This window comes from Musca autumnalis, unplaced genomic scaffold (genome assembly GCF_047663935.1).
Source record: "Musca autumnalis isolate F117 unplaced genomic scaffold, ASM4766393v1 scaffold_3, whole genome shotgun sequence".
Classification (NCBI taxonomy): domain Eukaryota; kingdom Metazoa; phylum Arthropoda; class Insecta; order Diptera; family Muscidae; genus Musca; species Musca autumnalis.
Genome location: NW_027411866.1, coordinates 222,488,798 through 222,502,259, shown reverse-complemented (window position 1 = coordinate 222,502,259; position 13,462 = coordinate 222,488,798). Strand labels below are relative to the sequence as shown.

The following is a 13,462-nucleotide window of genomic DNA, read 5'->3' as shown; positions in this document are numbered from 1 at the left end:
TATGTTTTGTAGCTTTTGGAACCGCTCTTGGCCCTATGGGCTAGGTTCCCATTTATGAAAATAAATTGAATTGAATTGAAAATTGATTTTTTTATGTTTCTTTTTGACATTGCTGCCAGATCTACCATTTTTCCGTTCCTTTACTTTTCTGGTAAAAATGTTCATGAGAGAGCAATTTTGAGCAATTTAGACACTTTTCTCTTTTTACCACCCTTACCATTAAAAAAGTAAAGGAACGAAGCTATTGCCACGTGATTCTGAAAAGTTTTTTTTACTAGCCAGGTACCATTCCACTCTAGTGTGTATATACCCAACTATGTCGGGAGATTATTATAAAACGCATTTTGTACTCACATTTGGCCTGTTTCCGTACTTTATAAAGTGGTAAAAGTTGTAAAAGTCGTAAACGATTTTCATATAAATTTTGTGTACGGGAACGCAAAATGTGTAAAAGTGGTAAAAATTGTAAAAACTTTTTAGTTCTGGAACAGAACTATTTATAACAGGTGCATTGGGAATTTACGTCATTTATTTGATGGATATTATATGCCATTTAGATATGACACCATTAGCCGGATTTAGCGCATTATCAGTTTTTATTTGCTAAATCCAGCCAAAATCTACCAGATTTCCCATACAAAAATAAATCCTCCTATTGAGTGGATTTGTTTTAAATCTGGTATAAATCCTCGTATACAACTCTGTTTTCAGCAACATGTTGCTAGAAAATACAAAAAGTTGCAATCTGGCACAAGAAACAAGGTAGATGCATCGGTGAATTGCTACACTAAAAATAATTTAAAATGTAAAAATTTGTAAACAAAATTTAATTTGTTTTGATGTACAAAGTTGATTTTAATCAACCAAGACTAATATGATGTCTAAACGATAAAATAATTTGACGTATGTTTTTTGAGACGAATTCAATTTACAAAAAATTCTTCTTCTTTCACATTCGTTCAGATGGGCTGATGCATCTACCTTGGTAATTGTGCTATGAACAAAAATCAGCTGATTGCCATTTAAACCCTCCAAAATGTATATCTAAATGCAATGAGATTTGTACTGGATTTATTAAATCCAGTAGAGGATTTATGGCTAGTCTAAATGAGCTATTATTCTATGGAATTGACAACATATGGTCTGTTCCTTTACTTTTAATAATTGTAACAGTGGCAAAAATGGTAAAAGCGATGAACTGCTCTCACATCGTAAAGGAACAGAGAATAAATTACACATGATTTATAAAACATGTTAAGCAGCTTCTACGCGGTATGTTTTTATGCCATTTTAGTGAGGAGCAAATTAAATACTCTACCAGCTGGCGGAAAAATCTGAAATGTTTACCACAGGTAGATCTTTACGTCCTGATTACAAAAATGTAAAGTTTGTTGGCGGGAAGTCCATACTTCCCGAGGTATGGGCCCCTGAAGTTCCGAAAAATCCCTTGTTAAAGTAAGAAAAAAAATTAATTAAAAAAAATGTTGTTTTCGTGCCCTAAATTGGCTTCTGTCCATAGGAGAAAGTCTTAAATCACCGACCGAAGGCCGGATACTTAGAAAAAACTTACAATTAAAAAAAATTCAGATTTTTTCCGTCAGCTGGTAGAGTATTCAATTTGTTCCTCACTTTATTTTCGTCCATATGTAATTCCTTCTGCACTGCAAAATTATATTTTTCATTAGTTGTTTGTTGTTTTTGTTATATATTTTGCGAACAAACAAAATAGTATTGTTCCTTTTGTTGTACATAAGAGAATAGAGTGCGTTCTATTCGTAAAAAAGGATATATGTTACCACCAGCTCACCAAATTTTTAATTCGAAACTTAACGGTCAACATTGTACTAAATAGCAGCACTGTCCTGAATCATCCCTCACCTTCTACTACTAAATCCACAACACTGTCGACACGTTCTGACTCAGCTGTTCCGAACGCTCACAACACGACAAACTCATGTTAGTTCATTCATCTTTCGGTGCATCATATTGACTAGCCGACAAAAGCAAAACAATTGCGACGAAAGTTCTGGAAAATTATTAAAGATATACGAGAAAATTGCAAGTGCGTACATTCAGTAATTAATAACAAAAAATGGCAACACAAGCTACAGAGAATGTCGTGAACAGCGAGCCCGTTCAAGATGAGAAAAAAGGACCATTATTTAAAGAAATTGATGGTGACGAAGCCGTAAATGAGGCAACAGAAATTGAATCGGCATGTATGAATTGTTTCAAGACTGGAGTGACACGGCTGCTCTTGACAAAGATCCCATTTTTCAAGGAAGTTGTTTTGATGTCATTCAAGTGTGAATCTTGTGGCTTTGAGAACAATGAAATCCAATCTGCTTCGGAAATTCAAAAGAAAGGTATACACATTAAATTGGAGGTTAAGTCTAGCAGCGATTTGAATCGTCGAGTGGTACGTTCCGATTACACATTGGTTAAAATTCCTGAAGTGGAGTTGGAAATTCCTTCACAGTCGCAGAAGGGTGAAATTACCACAGTTGAAGGTATTATAGATCGTACCGTACGTGGCCTTAGTCAAGATCAAGATAAGCGTCGTATTGAACATCCAGATGCAGCCGAGGCCATCGATGCCTACATTGGAAGATTGAATGAATTGAAGGCTTTGAAGACTGCATTTACCTTGGAATTGGACGACATTAGTGGTAACAGTTTTGTGGAGAATCCATTGGCACCGTCCCATGATCCAAACTGCAAGACAACACATTTCACCCGTACCAAGGAGCAAGATCAACTGTTGGGTTTATATGATGCCAATGAGGTGCAGGAAGGTGAAAAGAAAATTCTCAAAGAAAACAAATCCCTATTGAAACCCATTCAAGAAGGCGATTTTACTTTAGAGGATTTACATGGCGAAGTTTTACAATTCCAAACGTTGTGTCCCGAATGTCGTTCCCCATGCGAAACCAATATGAAACTAACCAAAATTCCCCATTTCAAAGAAGTTGTTATTATGGCCACAGTTTGTGATATTTGTGGCCATAAAACGAATGAAGTTAAGTCCGGCAGTGGTATCGAAGACAAAGGTACACGTTTTGAGGTACGAATTGAATGTAAAGAAGATCTGACACGTGATGTATTGAAATCGGAAACCTGCAATTTATTAATACCCGAATTGGATTGTGAAGTTGGACCCACAGCATTGGGTGGACGTTTTACCACCGTTGAAGGTATCCTAACCGCCATGAAAGATCAAATTGAGGGCAATGATGTAATGTTCCAAGATTCATTAGATGAAGAATTTAGAAATCGTTTCAAAGGTTTTATTGCACAATTCGAAAAGATTTTGTCATTGGAAATGCCTGCAACTTTGGTATTAGATGATCCAGCCGGTAATAGTTATGTTCAATCGCTGAGTGACACCGAAGAGCCAGATGACAAGTTGAAAGTGATAAAATATGAACGTTCATATGATCAAAATGAAGAGTTGGGTTTGAACGACATAAAAACGGAAAATTATCAGGAGTCGTAATGAGTGTATTTTTCCTGTTAGTTTTTAAGTTAATTGGTTTAAGTAATGAGAATGAGATTCTTGAAAAAAATGAAATAAATTAACTGTTTCTATATTTAAAATATGTTTGTGTTTATATATGTATGTATTTCTAAGGCTGAAGGTGAATTTGTAATAACGTTTTGTGCATGATTTTGGAATGGGTGAAGTATCTTATGACCTTATAGTAAGCAAAAAGAGTGTTCTAGTGTCTCTTATATTTTGGAGCGTCTTATTTCTCCTAGGGATCTTAAGGAAACTCATTATCACCAACTGTGTTTAACCATTTCTTGTAAACGACGAGTGTGTCGTGAGGAGGTCGATACATAGCCTATACATATCATTTCTACATATATGGCTCTGTCTCTAGCGCTATATTTATGAAAGACGCCAATTGGATACGATTTCTAACGAAATGGGAATTGGTAAATTATTTGGCCGGGTAACTACAGGTGTTCAATTGTGTCATTAATCATTGCATGGGGATGTTCTGCATTGTGGCAATCTATTCTGGCCCAATGGGAATTAAGTCGGCCGGCTGATCATCACTAAGAGAACTCCAGTCATGGTATGTTTCAGTATTCTTCCACTTGTCAATTTGGAACAAGTCGGGTTAACGCGAGAACTGCCGGGTTTTGTACTTACAAGGCCCATCAGATATTTGTTTAGAACAATAACCCAATAAACATTTCGAAGAAATTGCATGGCCTCGACTAAACCCTTCGGGCGAGGATTTAAGACTTTCCTATGGACAGGTGCAAATGTCGCCTACTCGAAATTAATTTTCTTATAAATAACACTGTGACACAAAATGGAACTCAAAGTCTGGAGGTGGAAAATTTCTTTTGGAGATGAAAGTCCTTGGTGGGTCGCCATAGGCCAAGTTTCTGAGATATCGCGCGATGAAGTTTTTGATTTTTTCCCTATAATACTTGGGAAAATAGCTTTATATCTCTGTTTGTGCATATTACTCTGTTCCAGAACCTGCAAGAAGCTACTAATTTTTACAATTTTTTTTCGATAACATAAAGGAAAAAATGTTATCGTAGTAAAAAATAGTAGCCTCTTGCAGGTTCTGGAACAGAGCAATATGCACAAACAGAGATATAGAGCCATTTTCCCAAGTATTATAGGGAAAAAATAAAAAACTTCATCGCGCAATTTTTACAATTTTTTTTCGATAACATAAAGGAAAAAATGTTATCGTAGTAAAAAATAGTAGCCTCTTGCAGGTTCTGGAACAGAGCAATATGCACAAACAGAGATGTAGAGCCATTTTCCCAAGTATTATAGGGAAAAAATAAAAAACTTCATCGCGCGGTATCTCGGAAACTTGACCTATGACGACAATTTTGTTTTGGGTTATTTATATACTCACCAAGTGCTTTCATTTTCAAAGGGAACTATGGTGCTGGACAGTGTTATAAGTGTGTCATAATAGCCGGCCGATGGGAATTTAAGACTTTCACGGTTAGTTCTTTTTTAAATTTGAAGACGTATATCTGTGGAAGTATGGACTTCCTATAGATAAAATATACATACATACATACGTTGTTGTATTCAGGACAATGAAACCTACCAGTGGTAAACATTTCATAAGACTCCGAATGTCGCATATAAGCCCGATTTATGTCGCCAAATCTTCAATATCGAGATGCTCCACAAATTGTTGTAGGGCCACTACGGATATGCCAAATGTAAGGCGTTGAATATGTCAAACGTTCTTCGAAGCGTTGATAGGTGACTTCTCTGACGTTCCCATGAATAAGCTGTATTAATGAAGATGAGGATGGAAGATCTAACCCAAGTCCCATCATGTGGTACATCAGCATAAAACCTATAAAATATGACAGTCTCAACTTCTACAAATACGCTCACAATAACAAATCTACGAAGGTTACGATAAGAATGTAAAGTTTTTGCCAGAATCACTAGGACTGCCTTCGGTGAAGATTTCTAACTAATACTCGAATAGCCCTTAAGGCCTTTTATTTTCTGTTATGTCAGAAATGAAGCAGAAAAGCAATGCAGCTTATGTACCCAGGCTTTTAAAAGTTTGCTATAATTTTCAAAAGTTATTTAATACCATGGTATAAGTAAAGAGGTAGATTTAAATGAAAAAAATCTATAGAACCCTTGTTTTTCTTGAAATCCTAAAACTTCAAAATAAAAGCAACAAGTGGGTTTGTTTACAACGCATTTTTGAGCATTTTATAAAAAACGCTAAAAATGAATGAAGTGTTAAGTTTTCTCCACATAATCGAGTTCTGAATATAATAAAATGATTGTTTCAATACAAATCTGACGAATTTCTTCCATACAAGTGGTGTAAAAACAATTTTAGAAATCATTGAATTCGATTGTTTTTAAAATTGTTTGGCATATTATTCAAACACCACACACACATACACAGTTTATGTATATTGTTTTGAAGTTTTAGGTACACTCGAATGAAAAAATTTAAATTTACATAAAGCTTTGGCTAACCTTTCTTATTAAACCATGTTTAATACCTCATTTTTTGTATAAAACTCCAGTCCTTGACATGGTGCTCTTGAACCAACTTTAAGTGAAAGGACCTTACACCTGGAAAGTTTTCGCGGATTCTGAAACTACAATGTTCATAGATGAGAAAAATAAAAAAAATCGTCGGAGCACTTTTTAAATAAATCGCGGTCTAAGTTCACATTTCTGGGTTTTTTTATGTTTTTCGGCAAGTCCTGCCGAAATGAGATCAGATAAAATATTGTACCTGTGAAAATTCTCTACAAGATTGACCTTTATGATATTTTCGTAGGTTTTACCATTTTTGAGATATAGAAGTTTAACATTGGGATAATGCACTGACAGTATCGCCTCCTTATAAAACAATGTCTTATAGTACGGTCACACTAGAGTTTTTTGCCGGGTTAACGTATTTCGAGAGGATTTATTTCACGTTTGCGCTATGGAATTAACATTTGAAATCCAAACCCACTGGGTTAATCCGGTTAAGTGCAACCGGGGTATTAGATCGACTTCCATACCAGAGTAATTTTATGAAATTGCAGTAGTGGGGAATTCGATCTAAGAACCCCCAGTTTCATGCACGAATACAAAGCAACTGACGTTTCGGAAATCAGTCTTTAAGTTGGGAAATTGCAGTCATGACATTGTTTTAAAAGGAGGGGATACAGTCAGTGCATTGCCCCAATTTGAACTTCTATATCTCAAAATTGGTAAAACCTACGGAAATATAGTAAAGGACAATCCTGAAGAGAATTTTCACTGCTACATTTTCTTTAGTTCCATTATGATAGTGCTTGCGAAAGAAAAGTATGTATACCCATTTAGAGATATAAATAGAATCACTTAATGAGTCGATTTTTGCATGTCTGCCTGCATTTTTGCAATCAAAGTACAGGTCGCATTTATTGTCGGATTCCAATAAAACTTGGGGAATATAATTTTTGTCCAAACGAACGCTATTTATTTTGATAAAATTCGGTTCAGATTTGGATATAGCACCCATATATATTTTCGCCCAATTTAAGGTATTTGGTGCACTAATCACGTTATATATGTTCAATTTTTATACCCTCAGCATTTATGCTAACGAGGGTATATACACTTTCATACGGGCAAAATGTGCCTCATCGAAATAATGGTTTTAGACACCAAGTATATTTGGACGAAATGTGTTTCAGACAATTTGGAGTCGATTGAGCAATGTCCGTCTGTCTGTCTGGCTGGCTGGAGCGCACGATAACTCTCGAACGGATCAATCGATTCGATCCAAATTTTGGCCTTCGTAGTATTTTGTCCAAACTTATTTTAAGTTCGAAGATGGGTTATATCGGTCCACTCCTTCCGGTACCTCCCCCACAAAAGTTCGAAAATGTTCGGAAAATTTGTACGAACGATAACTCTTGAAGGGAGTAACCGATTTGGTCCATACTTTACACATTCTGAAATGTGTACCAGATTTGGATAAGATTTCAATATGGACTCAATCGGTCCACTCTTTCGGGTACCTCCCACACAAAATGTCGGAAAAGTTCAGTTTAGGGCCTGGACTTGAATCGCTTTAATTTTTATTTTAGCAACTTGTATTTACTGCCCCCCATACGACGGTATAAGTTTCATGAGGGGCAAGTGCATACTTTCTGAGAGAATAGCATGAAAGTTGCAAAAAACCCCTATGACACCGCGTGAGGTGGTTGGAGCGCAAGATAACTCTAGAACGGATCTGCCGATTCGGTCCAACATTTGGCCTTAGTAATATTTAGTCCAAACTTAGTTTAAGTTCGAAGATAAGCCATATCGGTCCACTCCTTCAGATACCTCCCCCAAAAAAGTTCAAAAATATTCGGAAAAATTGTTCGTACGGTAACTCTTAAAAGGAGTGGCCGAATTGGTCCATACTTTGCAAATCCTAATATATCTTCCAGATATAGATCAGGTTCAAATACGGACTATATTTGTCCACTCCATCCACCTCCCACACAAAATTTCGGATTAGTTCACTTTAAGACCTAATATCGAATCACTTTGATTTTTGTTGAAGCAACTTGGCAAGTCCATACTTCTTGAGCAAACAGCCCGAAGGGTGTAAAAACCATATGTAGTGGCTGGAGATCCACTTCCATAATGGTCAATGTCGATCCATTCCTTTTAGTATTTCCTCCGCAAAAATTTTGATCTTTAATCCTAATCAACAATTTTGTCGGTTCAAAAGCCCAAAATTTTTAAAACCTAGTAAATACATTTTTTGGGAAAAAAAATTGTTTCGATATACACAGGCTGAGGGTATATTTATGTCGGCAACGCCGACTGATACTTTTTTACTTGTTTTGATGAAATTTTAATGTGTGAATGAATTTGGTTTATAAATAAGTGTCCCAAATTATATTTAAATTGGTCGAGATTTGGATATAGCTCCCATATATATTTGACTTATTCACAGTGATTCTTCCCTTACTGGATTTATTTTTTATAGAGCAGTGTAAACTTTTAACCTAAAGCCTAAAATGGTTATTATTGACAAACTTTAACATAAAAGCTTTTGCAGTGTACTGTTGTTTACAGCGTTTTAACATTTTCTTTTTCACATCTTCAAAAACTTTCTGCTACTATAAGCTTGCAATCCTTAAAGTCCTCCAAAAGGAAAGGGAACAAGAAATAGGCTCAACATCTAAGTAGCTATTGTACAGGATTGTTGTCGTTATTCCTGGGTAAGACGCAATTGTCGTCGTTGGTAGGTCGTTTTTAACGACCGGCCATGTCATTTATTTGGTACAGTGCTACGCTGGCATTAAGCTAAAATATATTAACATTGGCTGGCGGCGGGTGAGATATGCCGTTAGCATAATCTTAAATAACTATACAATGTTTGTTAAAACTACATACACATACTACAAACTTACATATCTACAATTATGTATGTCATCATGTAATGGGAGTTACAATAGTCCTCCATTTAATGCTGCTGTCGTTACACTACTAAGTGGGTGTGTGGGGGGGGGGAGTGTGAAAGGAAACCAGTAGTAGCAGTAGTATTTGAACCAACAGCAGCATCATCAACAACAACAAGACAAACAACAATAGAATCAGCAAGAACTGGGTCAATTGGATAAAACATAAACGACAAAGTAGCATAAAAAATAGGTATCACAACCAAGTATAGTAGGTAATAGGGATGAATCAATGAATGAATGTGTAATGAAAAGAAATCGAAGAACCAAGAAATTGACACTAATCGATTTATCGGTAAAAGGACACTCGTTGAAAACAGACAGATTGTATTGGGGTAAAGGATACAACATACCGGCATCGGGATATCATATTATAAGTTTGTCCAATGTCGCCTGGTTAGAGAAGATAGGAAGAATAAAATTAATCTAAGATTAACTCTATGGAGCTTTATTATATGGTATTTAGAAGATTTTCTGTCCATAGAAGATCTTAAGAAGGTCTTCTGTTCATAGAAGACCTTCAGATGGTCTTCTGTCCATAGAAGACACTCAGATGGTCTTCTGCGCATGGAATAACTTTAGAATGTCTTCTGTCAATGAGAGAACATTGAACGGCCTTCTCTCCATAGACGACCACTTGAAAGTCTATAGTGTTTAGAAGAGCATTAAAAGGGTTTCTATCCATAAAATAACTTTTGGAAGTCCACTGAAGATCTTTGGAAGGTTTTCTATCCACAGAAGACCTTTTTAAAATGTTTTGTGCATAGAAGACCTTGGGGAGGTCTTCTGTACTTAGAAGACCTTTGGAAGATCTTCTTTGCATAGAAGGTCTTTCTGAGGTCTTCTGTCCATAGAATACCTTTTGAAGGTCTTCTGTCCATATAAGGCCTTTGAAAAGTTTTCAGTTCATAGAAGGCCTTTGAATGGTTTTCTATCCATATAAGGCCTTCGAAAGTTCTTCCGAAGAAGGTTGTCTGTCCATAGAAGATGTTTAAAAGAAGATCTTCTGTCCATAGAAGAGCCTGTCTATGGAAGACCCTTGGAAGTTTTTCTTTTCATAGAAGACGTTTGGAAGGTCTTTAGTCCATAGACCATCTTTGGAAGATCTTCCATCTAGAGAAGGACTTTGGAATGTCTTCTGTCCACAGAAGACCTTTGGAAGGTCTCCTGACCATAGAAGGCATTTGGAAAGTCTTCTGTCCACAGATGACCTTTGAAAGGTGTTCTGTTCTCTGAAGACCTTTGGAAGGCCTCTGGAAGGTCTTCTTTGCACAGAAGACCTTAGGAAGATCTTTCGTATATAGAAGACCTTTGGAAGTTCTTTTGCACATAGAAGGTCTTTGGAAGGTCTTCTGCTCATAGAATGCCTTTGGAAGGTCTTCTGTCCGTAGAGGATGTCGATGGTCCTCTGTCCAGGGAAGGTTACAGTTAACAGAAGGCCTTTGGAAGGTCTTCTGCAAATAGAAGGCCCTTGGAATGTATTCTGCTCATAGAATGCCTTTGGATGGTCTTCCGTCCATAGAAGACCTCTGAAAGGTCTTCTGTCCATAGAAGACTTCTGGAAGGTCTTCTGTCCATAGAAGACTTCTGAAAGGTCTTCTGTCCATAAAATACCTCTGAAAGCTCTTCCGTCCATAGAAGACCTCTGAAAGGTCTTCTGTCCACAAATGACGTTTGGAATGTCTTCTGTCCACAAATTAATTTGGAATGTCTTCAGTCCATAGAAAACCTTTGGAAGGTCTTCGGTTCGTAGAAGACCTCCGGAAGGTCGTCTGTCCATAAAAGATCTTAGGAATATTTTCTGTCTATAGAAGACCTTCGGAAGTTCTTCTTTTCATAGAAGGCCTTTGCAAAGTCTTCGGTCAATACAAGACCTTCGAAAATTGTCCTGTCCATAGAGGGCATCTGTCCTTAGAATACCTTTGAAAAGTATTCTATCCATAGAAGGCATTGGAAGGTCTTTTGTCCCCTAAAGACCTTTGGAAAGTCTTCTGTTCACAGATGACCTTTGGAAGGTCTTTTGTCCCCAGAAGACCTTTGGAAGGTCTTCTGTCCGTAGAAGACCTTAGGAAGATCTCTCGTCTATAGAACACCTTTGAAGGGTCTTATGTCCATAGAAAACCTTGAGAGGTCTTCTATCCATAGAAGGTGTTGATGGTCATCTGTCCATGGAAGGTTACTGTTAACAGAAAGCCTTTGGAAGGTCTTCTGCACATAGACTCTGGAAGGTCTTCTGCACATAGAAAGCCATTGAAAGGTATTTTGTCCATAAACGACTTCTGGAAGGTCTTTTATCCACAGAAGACCCCTGGAAGATCTTCTTTGGAAAGGATTCTGTTCAACGAAGACCTTTGGGAGATCTCCTAACCATAGATGGCCTTTGGAAAGTCTTCTGTCCACAGATGACCTTTGGAAGGTCTTTTGTGGTCAGAGGACCTTTGGAGATCTTCTGTCTGTAAAAGACCTCTGGAAGATCTTCTTTCCATAGAAGACCTTAGGAAGATCTTTCGTCTATAGAAGACCTTTGGAAGTTCTTCTTTTCATAGAAGACTCTTGGAGTGTCTTATGTCCATAGAAAACTTGGGAAGGTCTTCTGTCCATAGAGTTGATGGTCCTGTGTCCATGGAAAGTTACTGTTAACAGAAGGCCTTTAGAAGGCTCTCCGCATATAGAAAGCCTTTGGAACGTCTACTGCATATATAATGCCTTTGGAAGGTATTCTGTCCATATAAGACTTCTGGGGATCTTCTGTCCATAGAAGACTTCTGGAAAGTCTTCTGTTCATAAAAGACCTCTGGTAAGTCTTCTGTCCATAGAAGCCCTCTGAAAAGTTTCCTGTCCACAAATGACCTTTGGAAAGTCTTCTATCCTAAGAAGACCTTTGGAAAGTCTTCTGTGCACAGAAAACCTTGGGATGGTCTTCTGTCCTCAGAAAACCTTTGGAAAGTCTTCTATCCTGAGAAGACCTTAGGAAAGTCTTCTGTCTATAGAATATTTTTGGAAGTTATTTTTTTCATAGAAGACTTTTGAAAGGTCTTCTGTCCATAGAAGACCTCTGGAAGGTCTTCTGTCAATAGATGACCTTTGGAATGTCTTCTGTCCATAGAAAACCTTTGGAAGGTATTCGGTTCCTAGAAGACCTCCTCTTCTGTCTACAGAAGACCTTTGGAAGTTCTTCCTTTCATAGAAGACCTTTGGAAGGTCTTTTGTCCTCATAAGACCTTTTTAAAGTCTTCTATCCTCATAAGACCTTTTCAAGGTCTTCTGTCCATGGAATACCTCTGGAAGGTTTTCGGTCAGTACAAGAGCTTCGAATATCCTGTCCATAGAGGACATCTGAAAGGTCGTCTGTCCATAGTAGACTTTGGAAGGTCTCCTGGTCATAGAAGATCTTATGAAATTCTTCTGTCCACAGATGACCTTTGGAAGTTTTTCTGTCCTCATTTGGAAAGTCTTCTGTGTACAGGTGACCTATGGAAAGTCTTCTGTCCACAGAAGACCTTTGGAAAGTCTTTTGTCCATAGAAAAACTTTTGGAAGGTCTTCTGTCTTCAGAAGACCTTGGGAAGATGTTTTGTCCATAGAAGACCTTAGACCTGTCTATTGAAGATTTTTGGAAATTATTATTTTCATAGAAGACTTTTGAAAGGTCTTCTGTCCATAGAAGACATTTTTTCTTTTCATAGAAGGCCTTTGAAGGGTCTTCTGTCCATAGAAGAAATTTGCAGGGTCTTCTGTCCATGGAAACCCTTTGGAAAAGGAAGAAAAGACTTTTGAAGGTCTTCTGACCCTAGATGACCTTTGGAAAGTCTTCAGTCTATAGCAGACTTTTGGATGGTCTTCTATCCCTAGAAGATCTTTGGATTTTCTGTCCCTAGAAGTCCTTTGGATGGTGCTCTGTCCATCGAAGGCCTTCTGTACACAGAAAGCCTTTGGAAGGTCTTCCGCCTATGAAAGTCCTTAGGATTGGTTTTTTTTGCACATAGAAAGCCTTTGGAAGGTATTTTGTCCATAGAAGACTTCTGGAAGGTCCTCTGTCCATTAAAGTCGGAAGGAAGGTCTTCTGTCCATATAATCTTCTTTCATTTCCCTTTTACCATTTGCAACGATCCCATTAAAATGTGTTCTAATAAAATAATGGGTCATGGTAATATCAAAGAGCACCAACAACAACCACAATGATGACAATAATGGAACTTAGTGTGGTATGTTTGCGGTAGGACGATATCCTCCAACATTCACAGTCACTAATCTAATTTTGGCATCACGTATTACATGTGTACTGAGATTATTATCATCATCACCGAGTAACATCACAGTGGAGACAATAATAAACCTGCAGCCTAACAACGTGTATGCCACCGCTCTTCATCTATTATTTAATAATGGTTTTATCTCCGGATACCTATTTGTCAGTTCATAATGTTTACTTAAAGATTAATTCATATTTTGCATAGTGTTCTATGAAGTGTGTGTGTTCGTGTGATAATACGAAC

At 37.3% G+C, this 13,462-nt stretch overlaps 1 protein-coding gene across 1 annotated transcript; it reads left to right on the top strand.

Moving 5' to 3' along the window:
- The first annotated feature begins 1,934 nt into the window (after positions 1-1,934).
- Positions 1,935-3,597, top strand: Zpr1 (zinc finger protein Zpr1). The gene has a single exon (XM_073976957.1). The coding sequence runs from the start codon at positions 2,093-2,095 to the stop codon at positions 3,494-3,496; it is 1,404 nt and encodes a 467-aa protein (XP_073833058.1). The 5' UTR covers positions 1,935-2,092; the 3' UTR covers positions 3,497-3,597.
- The last annotated feature ends 9,865 nt before the right edge of the window (positions 3,598-13,462 follow it).

Bases quoted from the DNA above. Each gene is read 5' to 3' on its own strand.
- Zpr1 (XM_073976957.1), top strand. From the start codon at position 2,093: ATGGCAACACAAGCTACAGAGAATGTCGTGAACAGCGAGCCCGTTCAA.